The 21,014-nt window shown below is 40.3% G+C and overlaps 1 protein-coding gene across 13 annotated transcripts in view; it reads left to right on the top strand.

Annotated features, from left to right (window-relative positions):
- ANKRD44 (ankyrin repeat domain 44) overlaps window positions 1–21,014 on the top strand; it is a 206,699-nt gene that overhangs the window by 116,818 nt on the left and 68,867 nt on the right. For 7 of the 13 annotated variants that reach the window (XM_037912257.2, XM_037912256.2, XM_037912263.2 and 4 more), the window contains exons 6-12: window positions 1,364–1,451; window positions 3,882–4,024; window positions 5,371–5,583; window positions 7,091–7,169; window positions 13,381–13,495; window positions 17,376–17,458; window positions 18,736–18,853. In XM_037912257.2, coding sequence (XP_037768185.1) covers window positions 1,364–1,451; window positions 3,882–4,024; window positions 5,371–5,583; window positions 7,091–7,169; window positions 13,381–13,495; window positions 17,376–17,458; window positions 18,736–18,853 — 839 coding nt within the window. The remainder of the gene's footprint in view (window positions 1–1,363; window positions 1,452–3,881; window positions 4,025–5,370; window positions 5,584–7,090; window positions 7,170–13,380; window positions 13,496–17,375; window positions 17,459–18,735; window positions 18,854–21,014) is intronic. The other 6 variants (XM_043525212.1, XM_043525215.1, XM_037912264.2 and 3 more) reach the window with 1 other exon arrangement.

Below are 21,014 nucleotides of genomic sequence, written 5' to 3'. Positions count from 1 at the left end.
ATAAAAATTCTCCAACTGAGATTGATACAATTGACAAAAAATCAGAAGTTAATTTACTGTGTTGTAACTTACAAAAAGCAGCCTCCAGGTATTTGCTATAAAAGGGATTATAGAGACTGCCCTTTTAAAAGTTTTATATTTTAGGAAAGAGTTAATATTTATCATTTTAACGTGATTGACTTTCTTTGATGTAATGCCATTTAATGGTAGAGTGTAATAAAGTGCACAACTAGTTATAGATTAAACAGTTTTAATAAAATCTCTGATTCATTTCGCCAATGACCATTGAAGAGATTAAAGTGTTTGTTTTGCTGGATACAGAAAATCGTTGTATGTTTTACATTCAAATTGTTTTGTGTTTTTGCTTGTCCTGATATTAATGTCTGGATGGTGCTGGGAGATCTGGAATTTTTTATGTTTAATCATCGCAACTGAAGCTTTGTACTTTCTGCTAGCTGTTTGCTGGCATATATGAAATGAGTTGGTCTGAGTCCAGTTGCTAGTGGGCAGGGGGTGACTTCAAGCAAGCCAATATCGTGATAGTTAATAGCAAATGGCACGCTTGTTGGCAGTGTCAGCAGAGGGAACAAGGACTGAAGGCTCGATCATGCTAGGCATGAAGGATTGGCCCCAATCCAGCAAAGTATCTAAGTGTGTAGTTAACTTTAAGTACATGAATAATTCCATTGACGTTAAGGGTTACTCACATGCTTAAAATTAAGCAGATGCTTGAGTGCTTTCCCAGCTCAAGGCCAGAGCCAGCACCTTGTAGGACTGAGTCCTGAATAAGCATGCAGACTGAATTATCCTTTCACCTTTACAATGTTGTCCCTGTTGCTCAGGATTGAGATGCATTGGAAGGGTAGCATGTAAAAGCGTGCAGTGCTGCTGCTCATGCGGTTTTGTGATTCCAGAGTGTCTCCCACTGCCATGAATCCAGCACCTTCCACAATCACTAAATCCATACCGTTTTAAAAAAATAAAGTATTGAAAGAGTTGCAATGTAGAACTAGAATGTACAAATGAAAACTCTTACCGGCATGTTTCAGGTGGGGTTGGGCCAGGCTGGGGAGTTCTAGTGCCTTTTACAAAAAAAGCATACATTTTTAATGATTAGTTTAATTAAACTACAGGTTCCTGGAAGGGATTTTGAAACTATCTCTAATTTTAAGGCTTAAGTTTTCCTGTATAAACTTATGCTCATATCACACAAAGGCAAGTGTGATTTGCTCAGCAATTCACAACGATGTATTGCCCTCCGCCACAAGCATTACATCCAGGGTGACAGCATTATTTGATAGACTGATCCATGTAAATGGAATACATGGCTGACCCAAAGATTTACTTTTCATTGTTGTTTTAGATGGTGAACTTGCTTTTAGCCAAAGGGGCAAACATCAATGCTTTTGACAAAAAGGACAGGAGAGCTATTCATTGGGCAGCATATATGGGTAAGAACCGTGTTGTAGTCTGTTTTATTACTGAAGTACTGACACTGTGCTCTGTATTACACAAGACCCAGTTCCTGCCACGGAAGGTGAAAATTCTAATTACTCTGATTAAGGCTATGGGCTCAGATCATCAGCTGGTATCATAGACACAGCTCCATTGATTTCAGTTGAACTACACTGATTCATACCAGCTGAGAGTCTGGCCCAAAGTGTCCATCTAACATAACCTGAATATTTTTTTCATATTACTTTTTTTTTCAATTTCATTTTCTCTTCTGACTTTAATTCCAGCCTCAAATATATTTGGTATGAAAAATACATATTAAACTCTCCTTTGTCACAATTAGAGGTAGCGTAGATTTCAATAAGAACTAGGTTAGATAAAAACAATGAGGAGTCCTTGTGGCACCTTAGAGACTAACAAATTTATTTGGGCATAAGCTTTCATGGGCTAGAACCCACTTCATCGGATGCATGGAGTGGAAAATACAGGAGCAGGTATAAATACATGAAAAGATGTGAGTTGCATTACCAAGTGTGAGGTCAGTCTAACGAGACAAACAATTAACAGAAATGACTAGCACAAATGCAGTTAATATGCTTTTTCTGAAATCGTTGTTTTTCCTATTTGTCTCTTTATTCAGAACAAGTTGGGTTACTATGTAGCGGTAAAGTCCTATATAATCATTTCCACTCTTAATTGTCTTCCTTCATCACAAGGCATCCCTTGATTCATGCATTCACATCATTGCCAATGTTCATCAAATTTGCTTTTTAAATTAATAATTGACCATATCATCCCATCCATTTTAAAAATAAAATGTGCCATAGAATTCAATGGGAGCTCTGCTGTAAAAATGGTAGAAGTACAGGGACCATAATATTGGCCAGTGCTGTGCATGCCCTCGCACAATTCTATCACCACATCCCCTGATCTGCAATTCATGGGCCCTCAAACTGACTGCCACTGCACCTTCACTCCTGACCTGTAACGTTCACTTTAATTCTAATCTTGGTCCCTTATGGGAAAGAGATGACAAGTAGTTTCCAAACTGTGGGAAAATGTAGTGTAGTTTTGTGATGCCCACATATCAAATGTGAAGGCTGGCTTCTGACCTAGACTGGGATTTGAACTTTGCTCTGTAGAGATGAAAGATTTTCCATCCTGTACAGCGTGCAGATTGTATGACACAGAAACAAGGTTGGGACTCAGGCATTTGTAAATACCATGGGTATTATGGTGCCTTGCATATTTTGAGGTTAATAATGAATTTTTGGGGGGCGGGGGGGAGGCACGTTCACTTACTACACTTGCTCACCTATAACATGATCTAAGCTCACTGGTGTCAATGGAAAGTCTCACATTTGGTTTCAAAATGCTTGGGATCAACCCCTTGACTAAGATGGCCTAGTTATATCCTCTATAATAGAGGAAAACTCAGTCTTAACTGGGTAGTAGGCACAGTGTGGGTGGGGTCACCAGAGAGGCTAGTTAAATGCTATGCACTTATGCTCCAGTCAGGAGGTTCCTTTACTCAGAGCAATTGCCAGAAAGATGACCATAGAAAGGACCTGGCAGCTGAATTAATAGATGGGACTGACAGAACCCTCTTCTGGGAATCTTTCAGTGCTGTCAGGCTGGTATGCTCACTCTTCCTTCTATTAACAGGGGAGTAGCATGTGAACAGGGTATGAAAGGGTAAAGAGAAGAATGGGGAACTTGTTCACTGGGCAGGGAATTGACACATTTTTCAAGACAAACACTCATTTCATCTGGATTCCTTAATGAGAAGTGGTGCTAGTGTATGCTATGCCTGCTCGGTGTGGCAGTCTGTCCCCATCTAGTGGTGGCTAGGCCAGCTAGAGATGGATGAACTTGCTACAACCTTGGCTGACAGAGATGTGTTTTTTAGGACGGGCAGTGGAGGCTGATGCTTTAAGATCAAGAGGTCCCAGGTTTGATCCCTGCTGCCCACTCCAAGTGGTGGCCCGTAGAGTAGGTGAAGTAGTGCAACCTGTGCTCACAAGAAATCTCATAAACTGGAGGGATAAGCGACACTGAACCGAATTTTTACATCCAGAGCCAGTTTATCCATGGCTGTTAGAATGAGGCGTTACTGACTAACTTGAGGTCACAAAAAACTGGGTGGAAATCTTGAAAAGAGGCATTCCATTTCCTCAGCTGCTGTAGCAGGCTCATCAATCTCTAGCTGGACGAGTCACTACTAGAGGGGGACAGAGTGCCACACCAAGCAGGCATGTCTTACACTAGGATTAAGGATATTTTCTTGCAAAATGAGTCGTCTGTGAGAGCATTTGTGAAGCAGCAGCAAAAAGAACAGTGAGTTAGGAAGAAAGCAGTAATTTGAGTAAATTACACTGTAGGAGCATATAGGTCACTGATGATTTCCATTCCCCCATCTTTTAAAGGCCACCTGGAAGTTGTTGCCTTGCTGATTAACCATGGTGCAGAGGTGACTTGTAAGGACAAAAAGGGTTATACTCCACTTCATGCTGCTGCATCCAATGGGCAGATTAATGTAGTGAAACACCTTCTTAATCTAGGTGTAGAGGTAAGTAGCAATTGGTATTTTAAAGAAAAGCCACAAAATACTGAGGTTTGAGTCACTATTTGTAATCTTTTTATAATCTGTACTTTAATCATGGAAAATTCTCTGCTTCCCTGGCTTTTGTTCTCCTATTTATTTGGAGATTTTGTCTGGCTGGTGATGCTGCTACAGACATTGGCAGAATTTTTGAAGAAACCATTTCCCATTCTCTGGATTACAGAATCTATCTCGCACATTGGACAGCTTTCTAGGCCCAAATGCTGTGTGCAGTAGCTGCCAAGAGATGCAGATTTTGTGTGTAATCATCTGAGTGTCCATTCCCGAGCAGACTTAAAAATCTCTTGCAGGGACGAATAATCCCCTGAAATTGGGGAACATACAGCATTCATGTCTGGGAAGCAGGGATGATGACTTGCGCCGTAGTCTCCTTGACTTTGTAGAGTGTCGTTATTGACCTTGCTTCATCTAATTTTGTAGAACAACTAATTTCTACACAAGCAATCCAGAAAAGTCTGGATCTAAGATTTTCTTAATACCTTTATTATACTGTGGTACTGAGTATTGGTTTCTTATTAGGATGCAGTATAAAGGACTGTGTGGTTTCTTTGCCCCCCTACCCCCCAAGAAATCTGTAGAGACAGACCTGAAGTCTGGCTCGTCACTAAAATGAAACCGCAATAATTATTTTTAAAGGAACCTGAACTTATTATTTCTCCTACTTTCCTTCTTGGATGTAACAGCTTTCCAGTTTAGTTTTAGTTTCATTGTCATCATGAGATTGTCCTGCTGCCAGTCTGTAGCTTTACATTGACTTTTTAAAATGGCCACCAGGGCAAAAAGTTAATAATAAAAGCAAAACATTCAGAATGAAGCGTTACTGGGATATTTTGTTGTCAATGAAAGTTGCTGATGAACACTGACCCATGACAATTCAAGCCTCCCCCTATTTCCACTTGCAGCATGAGGTGCATTATGTAAAGCAGTGATGCTCAGACTGTGGCTCTCAAGCTGCAAGTGGCTGTTTAGGGTGTCTCCTGTGGCTCTTTTCAGCACATGATATTAAAACACTGTGTGATTTAATAATTAACCAATCAGGGTGCTTTTACTATGTTATTAATCAATTAAGTTATGAATTTGCACTATGTTATTAACTTATTTTCTGTGAGAATAATATATGTATATAGTTTAGATAGATATAAACTAAATATTTCCCATTCACACTATTTTGGCTCTTTTGGATAGTGTTGATCTCTCATTTGGCTCATGAACCACTGAGGTCTGAGAATCGTTGATGAAAAGCCACGAGCTGATGTCTGTCATTTTAACCGTATGTTCTTGTCTCATTGCAGATTGATGAAATGAATGTCTACGGAAATACTGCGCTTCACATTGCGTGTTATAATGGTCAGGATTCTGTAGTTAATGAGTTGATTGATTATGGTGCTAATGTTAATCAGCCTAATAACAGTGGATTTACCCCCTTGCATTTTGCTGCTGCCTCCACTCATGGAGCTTTGTGTCTTGAACTGCTAGTGAATAATGGAGCAGACGTTAATATTCAGGTACAGCTTACCTTTCATCTCTTCAATTTTAGCTGCCTAAATATCTATCCCCTTTGGTTTAAAATCTCTGCATGCCACAAGAGGCTGCAAGTGAGAATAACAAAATGCAGTGTTACTGTAAAATCTTCAGGGAATTGGCTGATGGAATAACACAGTGCTGCTGGGAGTTCGAATTAAGTTTTCTTCATGGGAAGCTCACAGTGCCTTGATTGATATGATATAATGGCACCCTGAAACTCAAGGCCAATCAGTTTCTGAGGACTTGCGCTGTTAACTTAACTACAATCCCAGAAGTGCAGTCAAGACCACATCCAATGGGCTAGAGTTATCACAGAAACAATTATTTTGCCTATTCCCCTAAAAATGTGTTCAACACAATTCTGCATGTTCCTCTGGGCTTCTGTCGAGTAGTAAAAATGTCAGGTACAGTCCCAGCACAATAGGGCCCCAATCCTGTTTGGGACCTCTATATGCTATTGTATCACAAATAATACTTAATGATGATCAGGGAATTCCGACTCCAACCCAGGAGCCAGAAGAGCTGGATTCTATTGCTGTATTTGTGACCGACTTGTGGTGTGACCTCTGGCAAGTCACTTAAATCTGTGCCTCCATTTCCCCATCTGTAAAATGGAAATAATAGTACTTACCCACCTTTGTAAAGTTTTTTGAAATTAATAGATGCTTAGTAATCAGTATTATTTTATTAAAATAAAGTTGGGAATTGCGTTTAAAAATGAATCCAATGCCTGATTCAAATAAAGAAGGGATAGCTTGAGTCATCAGCTTCCACATCCTTCCTCTGTTCCTCTTCAGGCTCCCTGTCAATATTCCTAGACAGAGGTCCTTTCCCTTGGCTCCAAAACTTTGACCATTAGACATTCTACCTTTCCTTACCTGTTTGCACCTGCTTTCTAATGGTCTTTGATGGACATCCGATTTTTCTTTGGGTAGTAGTTTATTAACCAAAGCTCTTTTCTGTATGTAGTGGACTGCATTTTAATGTGTGTCTATTTAAATTGAAAAATAGTTTGTATTTGTTTACACTTTCCAGGGACTGCTGAAACTTAGCTCTGTGTTTTTCCTGGCTTTTCCCCAAGCAATATGGAAGATAAGGAAACACTGTGAGAATTATTCATACTGTTTAGAAAGTAAATAACACTCAGGAATATATCACTTATCTATTACCAATTTGGACCATGCACCCCACATTGGTGGAATATTTCTGAAAATTTATTCACAACAACGACTGCCTTATTTCCCACTCCCATTGCTGAAGAAGGTCTGACACCTACAGAAAAAAGGCATTCTGCATGTATCCTCATATGAATCTTGGGTTCAGCCCTACAGCGCTTTAAAGTTGATGGAAGTTTGGTCTGAGTAAGAACTGCAGGATTGAGCTCTAGTTACTTTTATTATTTCAAGCTATTGATAGTATTTGAGAAACTCGACATTGATGGCATTACTTTATACTGTAGGTAAGTGTCTTTCGTTTTGTTTTTGTTAGAGTAAAGATGGCAAGAGTCCACTGCACATGACAGCTGTCCACGGGAGGTTCACACGGTCGCAAACCCTCATTCAGAATGGTAAGTTAAGTCTTTCTGATAATTAATTAATCAGCAATGATCTGCTCAGAGCTTTTTCCAAGCCACTTACTGGCTGGAGGGGGCAGTTTGTTGTTCTGTGCTAAAATGCTGAGGGACCAAAATTCAAAGGTATTTAAGTACTCTAATGAAATCTGATGGCTAGCGAGTCCGAAAGCTCTCATTTAATAATGCGATCTTAGACAAAGCCTATAATTAATCAAGAAATCCCATTCTCCACCAGCAGACAGTGGTCTGTGATTTGTGTGTTTGTGTTTCCTGACCTGAAAATGAAAGCAAAAGCAGCGTTCAGATTCTTTATCTTTCAGAAGAGGCCACAACTTGCTTCTTAAAACAAGCTTTAAAAAAAAAAAAAAAAAAAGGTTAGCAATTTTTCCGTTTCCAGGAGTCCTCCACACCTCTGGACCTCTAAGGATCTCTTTTCCCATGCGCTCCCCTCACTTCTTAAAGATCATAATTCCATTATAGCCACCTCTCTTACTAAGGAGTAAATACTCTCTTCCTTGATGGCCTGGAGAAGACATATTTGTGCAATGCTTTTCTTCTCCCCTGCCCCCTCTGCCTTTTGGACTAAGCCTGTTACCCCTACAGCCCTCCTTCCATTCCAGGATATGAAGATGCGATAATTATTCATATTTTATACAACTACATCTTTATTTGTATGAAATTATAAATCATTCGGCTTCAAATCATGGAATAAAGTGCATTGTTTTTCTTGTATGTGCCTAGGGAGTGTTGGAATTCAGCTCCTGCCACCCCCCATGTCCTCCAGAAATATTCAGTATTCCCCAACTGGCTGGAACATGGCTAAGCTTTGCAGGGAGTGTTCTGATAAACATTAGGGGCACATTTTCCAAGTGGCATCAGCCCAGCTTCTTAATTTTTGTCTTCAGATTTTACTCACCCAGAAATGGGGATTTCCTGCACTAAGTAAAGGCCCAGTCAAAACAGTCCTACCTATAACATTTTGTCATTTTACTCTTCTCCTTTTCTGTGTTCATTTTTGTCTGTTCAGATTGCAACCTCTTCAGGGCAGTGACCAGTCTTCTTTCTTGTGCATAAAGCACCTAACACATGTTAAATTGTTCTCCTATATCAAATATAATAACCCTGCAGTTTGTCCTGTTATACTATTGTTATTTACCCTTTAGATCATGGTAGCATTCACAGAAGTCAACCAGGTGGAAACACCATTGTAACAGGCAATGTAGAAACATATTAAAACCACAACTTTAACTATACTGTTACCACCAGCTCCAGCATAACAACAGTCTAAGAAATTACAGACTAAAAGACATAGCATGAGGGTGAGACAAACAACAGATGGGAAGTGTAGAGGAGGACGACAGAGGAACAGAAATAATAAAATGTTTTAGCACAGGCTAGCTCTGTGAACAATTCTTAATCAATCTGAAGCAGTGATCACAACACACCTCGCGCCTACTCACTGTTGCATGGCAGTTTCTTGTGTAATTCAAGCAGAGGTGTGTTCTAAGGAGGGATGTGAAGAAGGATAAAGTGGTGGCTTTACAGATTTTGACAGGGAGTTTTTCACACTTGTAAGAGCAGCCTGGGAGAAAGCACAAAGGGTCTTGTGGCAATGAGGACAAGCAGGCAATTCAAGGGTGAAGGTGAGAGCTGACTTCATGATAAGGAAACAGGGCAAATAGGTGGGTGTGACTAAACTGTGAAGGTTTCAGAGTAACAGCCGTGTTAGTCTGTATTTGCAAAAAGAAAAGGAGTACTTGTGGCACCTTAGAGACTAACCAATTTATTTGAGCATAAGCTTTCGTGAGCTACAGCTCACTTCATCGGATGCATCCGATGAAGTGAGCTGTAGCTCACGAAAGCTTATGCTCAAATAAATTGGTTAGTCTCTAAGGTGCCACAAGTACTCCTTTTCTTTTTGTAAACTGTGAAGGGCTTTGAAGACTAGAACAAGAAACCTCTGATGTGGTGGAAGAGGGGGATTTAGCAGAGGAACTTAAAGGGTGTGTGTGAGAGAGAAAGAGAGAGAGAGTGAGTGTGACATAGGCAAACCAACAAGCCAGGAAATGGGTGGTGCAAGGTGGCAGGCTTCAAGGCTAGAGAAGACACAGTAGTCAAGGCATAAGATTATCACACTTTAGGCAAGAGTCTTGGCTGTATGGGGAGAGAGGAAAAGTCAGCTCTCATAGACATTGCGCAGAAACAAGGGGCAAGATCTCGATGTGGCCTGGATGTGAAGCCCAAAAAAGAGAGCTAAGTCAGAGATGAAGCTGAGATTATGGGTTTGAGTGACAGGGAAAAGGGTGGGATACGCCTGTCTTGATATAGGAAGGGGTGAGTCTATAAAAGTAATGAGTTCCTGCTTCTTCCATTCAGATCATGTAGAGGAGCTGTGAGCTCTTCTGAAAATCAGGCCCAGTTATGTCTCAAATTAGGCATCCAAAAATTGAGGCACCAAAAATCAGTGACTTCTCTTGAAAATGTTCTCAGTGTCAGATATGTAGTTGCAGTTTGGTTTAATTGCATTAAATTTAATTTAATCAGACGTCATTTGTAACCCCTAGGGACGACAGTATGGGTATTGTAGGCTGTGTCACAAAAATAAGATAATAGCCACAGGTGCGAGTCAGCTGGCCAGAAAAATATGGAATGGAGCCAAGGATGTAGTTAGCAGAAATAGCTCCCTTTCCCACCTACTGTGTCCGAAAGAGCCTTGAGGGTGAATAACCATCTGAAAATTAAGGCAGAAGGTTATAGCTTTCGATGGTAACAACCTGTAAAGGGATGGAGTATACAATATGGTAACAATTGTTCTTGTCATTTAAATTTCTCCCACATGTCTGTGAGGAGTTTGCTAGGTGACTTAGTACAGCAGGATATTGACACCGATCTGGTTACTCTCAGACAGAACTAGCTTTATTTGTACAGTCAATTTTTATGACATCCGCTTATACCTGAAAATACAAAAGTATTTAACCCTGGTGTCATAGCTTAATCAAGCTGTTAATGTTTTGATCAGAATTCCCCATTCACATACCTTGTCAGCTACTGTTTGTGTTGAGTATGAATGTTGGAGACATCTGATAAGTCTTCAAATTATTGTCCGTGTAATGTTAAATCACTATTTTATTGTTGAGATAGGTAGAGGCTTAGATGAGACTATAAGGCTCATTTGATTCAGCAGTGTTCTCTCACAGATCTTCTTTCAGTAAGATTTGCAGCTGAGTGATCTTTTGTTTTTGTTGGGTCCTATGACTAAGAAGTGAAGTTGTATTAATGAAACACTGCACAGGTGTTGCTTATCCTTATTTTAGGGTAGTTATCCTTGTTCTATGACAGAAGATAGAGAGGTGAAATAAATTGGCCAGTGTCACAGAATGTGTCAGTGGCGGAGTCGGGAATAGAATTCCGGTGTCTTGATTCTGTCATATATTTTTTAAAAATACCTTACCCATGTTTCTAACTATACCCTAAATTATTACAAGAGGAAAGAATAAAAAATCTGGTTTATGCCTCATAGGTTTGTCAGGCTGACATTGATCCCAGGCAAGATAATGAAGCAGCTGATGCAGGATTTGATTAATAAAGAATTAAAGTAGGGTAATATAATTAATGCCCATCAACATGGGATTATGGAAAATAGATCCTGTCAAACTAACTGGATATCTTTTTATGAGATTACAGGTTTGGATGATAAAAGTAATAGTGTTGATGTAATATACTTAAGACTTCTGTAAGGAGTTTGACTTGGTACTGCATGGCATTTTGATTATAAAATTAACATGGCATAACATTTTAAATGGATTAAAAGCTGGCTAACTGATAGTTCTCAAAATGTAATTGTAAATGGAGAATCATCATCAAAAGGATGTGTTTCCAGTGTAGTTCCCACAAGGATTAGTTCACTATTCATTTCTATCAATGACCTGGAAGAAAACATAAAATCATCGCTGATAAAGTTTTGCAGATGACACAAAAATTGGGGGAGTGGTAAAGAATGATTAGGACAGACAGTGATGAGCTGCCAAAAGCTGAAGAACCGGTTCCTTCAGTCGCTCCGGGTCTTCGGCGGCACTGAAGGACCCACCGTTGAAGACCGGGAGCTCCGCCGGGTGAGTAAAAATGAAAAAAGGATTCTCAGAAGAGCCTCCCCAGCTGAGAGCTCAGGTGGGCCAGACAGGACAGTCCTGCGGGCCAGATGTGGCCCGCAGGCTGGAGTTTGCCCACCCCTTTAACAACCGGTTCAAAAACCGGCTTCAAAATTTAACAACCGGTTTGTGCTAACCGGATATAGCTTGCCGCTGAGGACAGGTCACTGATACAGAGCGATCTGGATTGCTTGGTAAGCTAGGCTCAAGCAAACAATATGTGTTTTAATATGGCTAAGTGTTGTATACATCTAGGGAGAAAAAATGTAGGCCATACATACATGATGGGGGACTCTATCCTGGGAAGCAGTGACTCTGAAAAAGATTTGAGGGCTGTGATGGATAATCACTGAACATGAGTTCCCAGTGTGATGCTGTGGCCAAATTTTCTAATGAAATCATTGAATGCATGAATGGGAATCTTGAGTAGGAATAGAGAGGTGGTTTTAACTTTGTATTTGGCACTCATGTGACCACTGGCAGAATACTGTGTCCAGTTCTGGTGTTCACAATTCAAGAAGGGTGTTGATAATTTGGAGAGGGTTCAGAGAAGTGCCATGAAAATGACTAAAAGATTAGAAAACATGCTTTATAGTGATAGACTCAAAGAGCTCAATCTATTTAGCGTAACAAAGAGAAGGTTAAGGGGTGAATTGATTGCAGTCTGTAAGTACCTAAACAAGGAACAAATATTTAATAATAGGCTTTTCAGTAAAGCAGAGAAAGGTATAACACGATCCAATGGCTGGAAGCTGAAGTTAGACAAATTCAGACAGGAAATAAGGTGCAAATTTTTAACTGGTAGAATAATTAACCATTGGAATAGTTTACCAAGGGTCATGGTAGATTCTCCACCACTGACAATTGGTAAATCAAGATTGGATGTTATTCTAAAAGATCTGCTCTGAGAATTATTTGGGGGAAATTCTATGACCTGTACTACACAGGAGGTCAGACTAGATGATCACAGTGGTCCTTTCTGACCTTAGCATCTATGAACCAGCTAGAAGATCATCTAATGTAGTGGTGTTTAAACTTCTTAATACTGAGGATCGTGTCTTTGGATAGAGATTCTCTTGGAGGGTTATCTTCCCTTCTGACTGCCTAAAGCTGTGGCAAGTATAGTGGTTGTTTCATGAAATAGTGATGTTACCAAAGGGTTATGGAGACAAGCTGGAAGTAAACCTGCTTTAGTGTTGTGGATTGGGCTGTTTGGTTAAATACACTCTCTCCCCCACCTCTGTTTTGTATCTATGCTGTTTATTTTCTCTCTTTGTGTATAAACCTTCTCTTACAGCCTGCAGCTCTCTCTGCTCCACTCCAGGTTACTTTGCATTCGGTTCTCTCTTCCTGTGTGTCTTGCCGCACCTACAGTTGTGTTGTGGCATGTAGGTTTGATTACAGATGAATTTACACCTGAAGAAGCATATGACAAACAGAGATAGGAAGCAGCTATGCAAGTGCTTGGGGTTTTCTGTTTGTGAAAACCCTGAGAGAGCTGTAGGTTGGGCTACAGCTGCCAGGCAGCATCACTGATCAAATATTGACAGACTTGGTGAGGGTGCAATAAGCAGCCAAGTGAGGAAGAGCTCCATCTTCTATCATTGGTTTGTGGACAAGGTTGAGCACCAGTCACCTAAAGAATTGTGGCAAAATTTCAACAATTAATTCTGTTGATGTAATGTAGGGCAGCTGCTCATGCCTTTAAACCAGCAACAGTTCAGAGTCACAGCAACACCTGCAGTATCTGTGTACCACGGTAGGCAATTATAGGGAAAGGCCTGTGTGCAATATGTAGAGAGGCGGGAATAGAACGAAGTAAAAAAATGCAGCAGCCAGAATTGTGGCCATCCTGCATGACTGGCACAGTAAATGGCTTGATGTGTATTGATACCCTGTCCCACAAATTCAGTGTGTCTGCTGCTTGTATACAAACTAAATTACAGCTGTAACTATGAGGGTAAGCTGCGTTCATTGGAAATAAATAAATGGTATTTCTGGTCGCTGACTCGCACTAAATCCTTGTGTGTTACACTGTGTGAAAATGTCTTTTCCAGGAGGTGAAATTGACTGTGTTGATAAGGATGGCAACACCCCTCTGCATGTGGCTGCGAGATATGGACATGAGCTTTTGATTAACACCCTAATAACCAGCGGAGCTGATGCTGCCAAGTAGGTTGCTGAAGAAATGCTGTTCCTAATGGTCAAGTATTATGGGTAATGCTAGATAATGCTTATTTTTCAAGTTCCAGTGTATTCAGGTTAAAATGCATGTGCATAATTATGAATTCAGTAACAAATAGTTTGTATCAGGAAGTCAATTTGAAATCAGTATAAAATACAAAGCTACTAATGAAGGGCATGTAATTCCCTCAGTGTCTAAAATAAATAATTTAAGTCCATAAGCTTGTAGTACTAAATTGATTTATTCCTTTATCTAGTATCCATTGGTGCTGGATAAGTATCAGTAGAAATGGTAAAAGACAAAGCAGGGTTTAGTCAGTAAAATTATTTCAGAACCTAATGCAGCCGTGGTGCCCAGTCTTTGTGTCTTATGGTTTCAGATCTTCAACTGGCTGAGATGATGAGGCTGATTTTGTTTTGGGGTTTTCTTGAGTGAAACTAAGAGATAAATTTCGATATGTTGTTCAGCTCTTTGTGCTCCAAGGGATTGATTTGGCTAGGCTGATTTTACTCTGTGTTTGTGTGTGTATGAGAGAGAGACTGCATTTGACTATGTTCATGATTACATATATGTATACATATTGCGGGCCAAATCCTGGGAGGTGCATTGATTTCAGTGAGAGTTGGGCATTTAGCACCTCCTAGAACCTCGCCCTAAAGCAGTGATGTAACAGAGCACTAAATTTCCAAACTAGTTGCGGGAAGAGTAAAATTAACTGTGAAAGGGAAAGGAGATGGTATTCGGAGTGTAAAGATACTGGCATTTGGGCCAGCCTGGTGGCCACAGGGTAATGCCAGGGAGGAGACCTGGTTTAGATATCTAATGTGAATCTCTTGTTCCCTGAACAAGCGGGGAACAGAGAGAGCTAATTATTTGCCCATCTCTGTGAATGAAGCATCGTAAAGGTTGTTATAAATGTTTTGTAGTATTCACCGTATACATCTGAACATGCAATTGAGTGTTTCCTCACTAGAACCAACCAGCAGTATTTGTGATGCCTAATGCTGCGGTAGCTGCTGGGGAACATCCTGTTTTAGGACCCACGTCAACCTATTTTCTTTTTAAAGATGTTTGCAGTTTTCTAGGCTTTTCATTTGGAGATTGTGAAATAAGTATTTTTTCACCATGTTTTGCTATCTGTTTCTTTAAAACTGCTTCTTGCCAGACAAAAAAGGCAGGGTCAGATTTATGCCAGCTTGAGAGTCTGGTCCTTTGTGTCTAAATATGATTTTTGCTAGCTCTATCTAATATATAAAGTTTCAGTCCATCTGTTTTCTGAGGTTTAAGGTAAAAATGAATAGCAGTGAGATAACTAGCTCTTGCAATCTAGGTTTTCTGCTCAAAATTTCTATTTCACACTTGGGTGACCTGTGCATTGATCAAATAAAATACCTCTGCCAACAGCAGAAATATCTGAAGTGAGAAATCTGCTTAGATATAGTAGGCAGATCCAAGTGATGGCACTGTTCTGAAAATGAAATTACCTACCCAGTACTGCCAGAGGGAATGAGCTTTTAATGTGTTGTATGTAAATAACTTTGGCTTAATTCCTTGAACTGGCATTGAAAAGAGAGAATTTCTTCAGTGCTGCTAGCAGAAACTGCAGACAGCAAGGTCAGCAATTTGATGCAATTGCATTTCAGGGGTATGGAAGGTAAATAATGTAGGGAGCAGTTGTGAGCAGCTCTATACTGTATGGCACTGGCTAGCAGATGTGCAAATTGCATCTCTTGATGGACACCAGCCAAAATATGCACTCGGGTGGAAATCTCTATACAGTGATGGGGAAATGTGGCTTGAGATAACTAGGGGGGAAGGGGAAATAGATGTAAAAATCAGAGATGCATGGAGAATACTATGACTATATATAATAAATCCTCTTTGTGATTTCAGGTTAAATAAATATATCCACAGCTTAGAAATGCAACCTGTTTAGACAGACTTGAGCAGCTTGGTGGAGCTTGTGCTATTTCCTTTCAAAGAATAGAGCCTCAGAGCATCCTTGGGCAGGTTTACTCTGTGGGAGACCTAGATGCTGGCAGGGCATTGATTAAATTAAATTTATACAGCACTGTAGATCAGTTCTGATTGTGGTCAAGTAGGAAGGTTGACAAATGCAATGTGAAAGGAAAAGAGGAATGGGAATACAGATTTTGCAACAAATCATATTTTTTAAAAAAAAACTACACTCGTGTTTATGTGCATAGTAAAAATGTATATGGTGTGAGAGAGAGAATGAGAGCACATATTTGCACAAACTTCCTCCTGGGTTGTATGCACAGCTACATATTTTGCAGTTTCAGCTCAGTTGCCACCTTTTGTAAATTTAAGCCTTTGTGTTAGAGTTGGATTTTAAACAGCTTATCCTGGTATGAAATAACTTTCACTAAAGCATTGTAGTTCTCTAAGAATTTTCCTGCCACCAAATCTTTCATGAAAACAAGTTCCTTCGGGTCCATATCTGAAATCCTGCCTAGTGATATGATCATGTTACGTATATCCTTGGGTTGTCTTGAAGAAATTGAGTGATGGCTATGAATCCATCTGGCATAATCCAGGACTTTAATTAACTGTTTTTAGCTGCATCTGCAAAAGCAAACAGTAGATTCTCATCTCATACACAGTAGCTGAGTTCAGAAGCTCTACAGGGAAGTGCACCAAAGGATTGTCTATGTCGTAGTATTGGTAAAGTAATGTAAGCATAAATGACACTTTGCAAAAACCTGCCAAAATACAAGAGTCTCAAAATCAGGAGCCAAAACTTAGGCTTCTAAATCCATATTTAGCCACCTGCCTGATTTTGAAAGGTACAGAGCACTCCACATTGATGTCAGTGGGAGCTGTTGAGGGTTCAGTATGTTTGAAAAATCAAGCAAATGTCTGATATGGATGTAGGACCCTAACTTTAGGTTCCTGTTTTAGGGTTTTGTCAAGATGTCTGCTCTGAGGAGCCTACAGTCTAACTGAAAAAGGATTCATGGGATAATGATTTGAAAACAAAAATGCCTGGAGACACAGCTCGTGAGGATATATAGGCATGGCTGGGGAAAGTGGAGGGTTTAAGGATGGATGAGATGAAGTAGGATGTTTGGTGCACAGGAATTGGGAGGCAGTTACAAGTGTAATTGCAGCCTGACAGAAGGTGAGAAGCTGCAAGTGGCAGGAGACAAAGAGAGCAGTTAGTGGAAGAAGCTGTATAGTGTGGAAAGAGAAGAGAAATGTATGGGGTGGGGCAGAACCTCAAAGGTGAGGATGAGGACCTGGAACTTGATGTAGATGGAAAGGGCAATTGTGTGACATGAGTGAGGAAACGGGTGAGGTGGTCAGAGCACAGGGAGATGTCCTTACAGTGGTATTTTGGATGGACTGAAGTATGGAAAGAGGAGACACTAAGAAGACAAAGATGAGGGGGAGGTGCAATAATCTAGGTGGGAGCTAAATAAGACTTACACTGGCACGTTAGCAATAGGGAAGCAGAGGAAAGATGGGTTTTAGAGGCAATACAGGGATTCTTTCAGCATTTACTTTCACCTCATGTGATAGAATACTTGTGTTGCAACTGCCAGTCACAGTAGAAATTGAATCTAAACAAAATCCATTCTCTTAGCTTCTTCTCTCCTAGGTTCTCATCTCGTTTTTAAAACCATACCTATCCTTGCTGTCAGAGTGTAATCAAAATCGGATACTAACGTTATGCTTTAACAAAACCCCAGAGGGAGATTATAGAAGGTTCAAATAAAATTAATGATGCAAGAGAGAGCCACCTACAGAAGTACAGACACAATATTTTTTAAGAGGGGAATTTTCATCATCTGTGCTGAATGTAACCATTCTTTTGGTAACTAATAACACTGTTCTGCCTAACAGGTGCGGTATCAACAACATGTTCCCCTTACATTTAGCAGCACTAAATGCTCACTCGGACTGCTGCAGGAAGTTGTTGTCATCAGGTAAGTGAATCCAGCTGCGACTGTGGAGCTTAATTAATATCATGAACATGCTGCTTATGGCCCCTGTTTTATTCGGTGTTGTGAATTGTCCAAATGAAAGACTTCCTGTGCTGCTTCATGTGATTGTGTTGCTTGGCATACGGGAGTGTGCGTGGCTTTCCTAACTGCATGCTGATAATTACTAGCATCCTGTATTGTTCAGGCCTGAAGCCCTTTGAATGCTTTTTTTTCCCCTGGCAGTCACAGAGAGTTTATTTTAATTCACAGGGAAGGGGAGGAAAGGGAAAATCCTTTACCAAGCTGTAAAAATGTGAGATACTGTAGGTTCTTCAGGAAATAAACAACTCTAGGCCCTGATTCAGGGGAAAGCACCCTTATTGAGGACAACATTTGAGCAAATGCTTACATTCCATTGAAGCTGATGGGACTAAAACACATGCTTTCCTGAATCAGGGCTATAGTAAAGAAAATGGGATAGCTAAAGTTCTCGGGGAGGGGGAGGGAGGGCAGGCAAGTATTAGTTTGCTGATACTGCTCTTTCAAAAAGAGTAGTAATAAGGTGCCAACTCTTGACTTCCTTATGCAGGCAGAAGTTCCACTGAGTTCAAAGATAGAGAGCAGTTCATATATTTTCCAGAAAAATATATCATTCCTTAGCATGTGAAACCTCCCACAACCACTCTCAGCCATAAGGTTGAGTTCCCTGGGATGTTTAGGGGAAAAAATAGCGTGAAAAATGTAACTTGTGTAGCCAATTACAGCAAACCCTGATGTGCTCTGTCCCGGGCTATTAGGTCAGCGGGGGAAGCAGGCTGCTTAGGCATCCCAGGGTTAATTCCGTAAGAATCTGCAGTGGGTTTTACTTCTACAGCCTTGTGCATCTTTAAAAACATATGTTGCACATTCCTGGAAGCATCTTTCCAGAATCTAAAACCACCCTGGAAAACACACAAATAAATAAAATTCAACTCCCTGCATGCTAGGGCTCACTCTGTGCCTCTCCTCATTTCATCGTTTTTTTGTGCCTGCTATCACAATTCTCTCGATAAGAATCTGCCTCATAAATGCCTGTCACATGATTTAATAGTTATGTAGCCCAAGGCTAAATGCAGAAATAGATTCTTTTTGACTTCACAGTTCCTTTTATAGAGCCACCAAGCTTGAGCAGCCACTGTCCGTTTCCATGACAACCACTTGCTGACTAGAGTTGCTTGCATTCTGATTTTTCTAACTCACTGTTTTTTCTGTCTCTGCAATGTTTCTTGTGGTTTAACTAGGACAAAAGTATAGCATAGTGTCCTTGTTTAGTAATGAGCACGTGCTGTCTGCAGGCTTTGAAATAGACACCCCAGATAATTTTGGAAGAACGTGCCTCCACGCTGCTGCTGCAGGAGGGTGAGTAGTTACAATTATAGCTGTTACGCAAGTTGTAATTTAATTGTGGAGTCAGTGTAACTCAAGCCAGCTGTACCATCTGCAAAGGAATGTGTTCCAATTAAAGAGGAGCAAAACAATTCGATGTAAAATCTTTCTCTCTCCAGGCTGTGTTCCGCCAGCATTTGGTAAACTGAGGCTCAAATTAGGGCTACTTGTAGTTTGAGCAAGGGTGGTAGGACCTGGCCTTTTATTACAGAAGGCTAGTTTGTGATTTGAAACGCACACCTCTGGGAGGGAGTAACAATCCCCCTGTCTTCTGCCTATATGCAGACTGCTTAGACTTTGGGTCCAGGTCCCAGGAGCAAGAGAGGCTACACACACACTCGCTTCTTCCCTGATTGCGTGGGTTGGACTCTTGGCTCCATGCCTCTCACTCACTGGCCAGTACTGCCACACCAGCACAGGAGGTGGGGTTGTAGTTTAAGCCTGACATGGGGCCAGCAGTAAATGACCATCCCTTGAAGGTGGATGCGGGGAAGGAATAGCGGCTCCCTGAGATGCTCCTGGTGGGGTGCAGTTAGGCACTGCCCTCTTGTTGTGTCCTTGCGTCAAAATCTAGTTATAAAAGAAGCTTTTTAAGGCATTAAAATGCCACAGTCTTTTTTTCCAGGTTTCAGTCATAGAAAGATTATTTTAAGCCTCTGAAGCCCATTGAAAGTAACCGAAATACAGAATCAAAAGGTTTTCATTTCTGAGGATGCAATTCAGATGGGCGGTAGGATACTAGGAGTGAAAATGAATGAAAATTAAATTATGTCAGTTTCATTTGTAGCCCTCCTGCCAAGTTCCTTTCAAGATTTGCTGTTAATTCCCAGTGGATTTGTTTGAAATTAACACAGAAAAAGCACAAATCGCTTGGCAAGCTATTGTTTTCTGGCTCTTCTGTTGAGGACTTGATGGCTCAGAAGATCGCTAGATGGAGGCTCTAGAATCCATCCTAGATTGGCAGTGGTTGTAGTGACCAGATATGGTAATTACCTGGTGACTATTTGGTAACCTTTGTAAGAATGAGTTGTCAGCTCACTTCTTAGTGGACCATTGTCCACTTCACCAACGTCGTCACCATCAGAAGTACATAATGAAAGTGTTCCAAACACTGGATAGGATTGCTCTTGTTAAACATTTATTTAATACAGTTAACAGAAGATATATATTAGTTGGATGGACTGAATTAGCCTGACAGAGCACTCTTCAGAAAGTACCTCTCCTTAAAGCTGAACTCAAAATAATACCCCAGGTGTCTGAAAGAAAGGCACTGAAATAAGAGGCGAAAATTGCTCATGAAAATAAATCAGTTTTTATCTGTGGCTGACTGTAATTGTCATCACTAACGAGAACTCTTATTTTGGGTTCGTTGTGGGGAGCATTGTGTAGATATTTTATACACTGACAATTTTAGATTGGGATGAACACCAGTTTTGTTCCATCCGCCTCTTTTAAACTGGAACTGGAGCTGTACATAAAACACATATTTTCATCTTGATGCATGCCTGTAACTCTCATTAACATTAATGGGAGTTATATTGGCATTGAGATGAGACTACCTTCCAAAGGATCTCTTTTTTCTGTTTCCTAGTAGAAATGATTTATTTCCCCTCTGAATGACAAAGGAGTCTTGGAAGATTATTGTGCTTCATTACATGATCTTCCGGTTTGGTATTGTACATTTATTTACTTCAATTACAAAGACATTAAAATGCAGCTATTTTATTTTCCATTAAGAATCACTTCAATTTAAGCAATAACAACACATAGTTGTATCATATTGAATTCATTCAGCTGGGATAAAAACTGTGAATGATCCTATCCAAATGCAATAAAGCTCTTAAGGATGTGCTTAACTTTAAGCTCTTTCTTAAGTCTCATTGAAGAAAATGGGTCTTAAGTAGATGCTTAAAGTTAAGTTTATGCTAAATGCTTTGCAGAACAGAGTGGACTTCAGCATATGCGAAAAAATTAATCATGGCCTTAAGTGTTTTCCTGAATCAGGGCCTAAATCTCCTCCTCATTATTAGCCCAGCATTTTGTAAACTTGCTTCAAACTTCAAAAATGCTCTTGGAAAAATCCTCAGCTCAGCCTGGGAAGCATTAGCAGCACAACTCCTTTTGGAAATTTTTG

The sequence above is a fragment of the Chelonia mydas genome, chromosome 11 (assembly GCF_015237465.2).
Source record: "Chelonia mydas isolate rCheMyd1 chromosome 11, rCheMyd1.pri.v2, whole genome shotgun sequence".
In the NCBI taxonomy this organism is placed as follows: Eukaryota; Metazoa; Chordata; order Testudines; family Cheloniidae; genus Chelonia; species Chelonia mydas.
The sequence above is the reverse complement of the archived record's forward strand: the minus strand, read 5'-3'. Positions and strand labels throughout refer to the sequence as shown.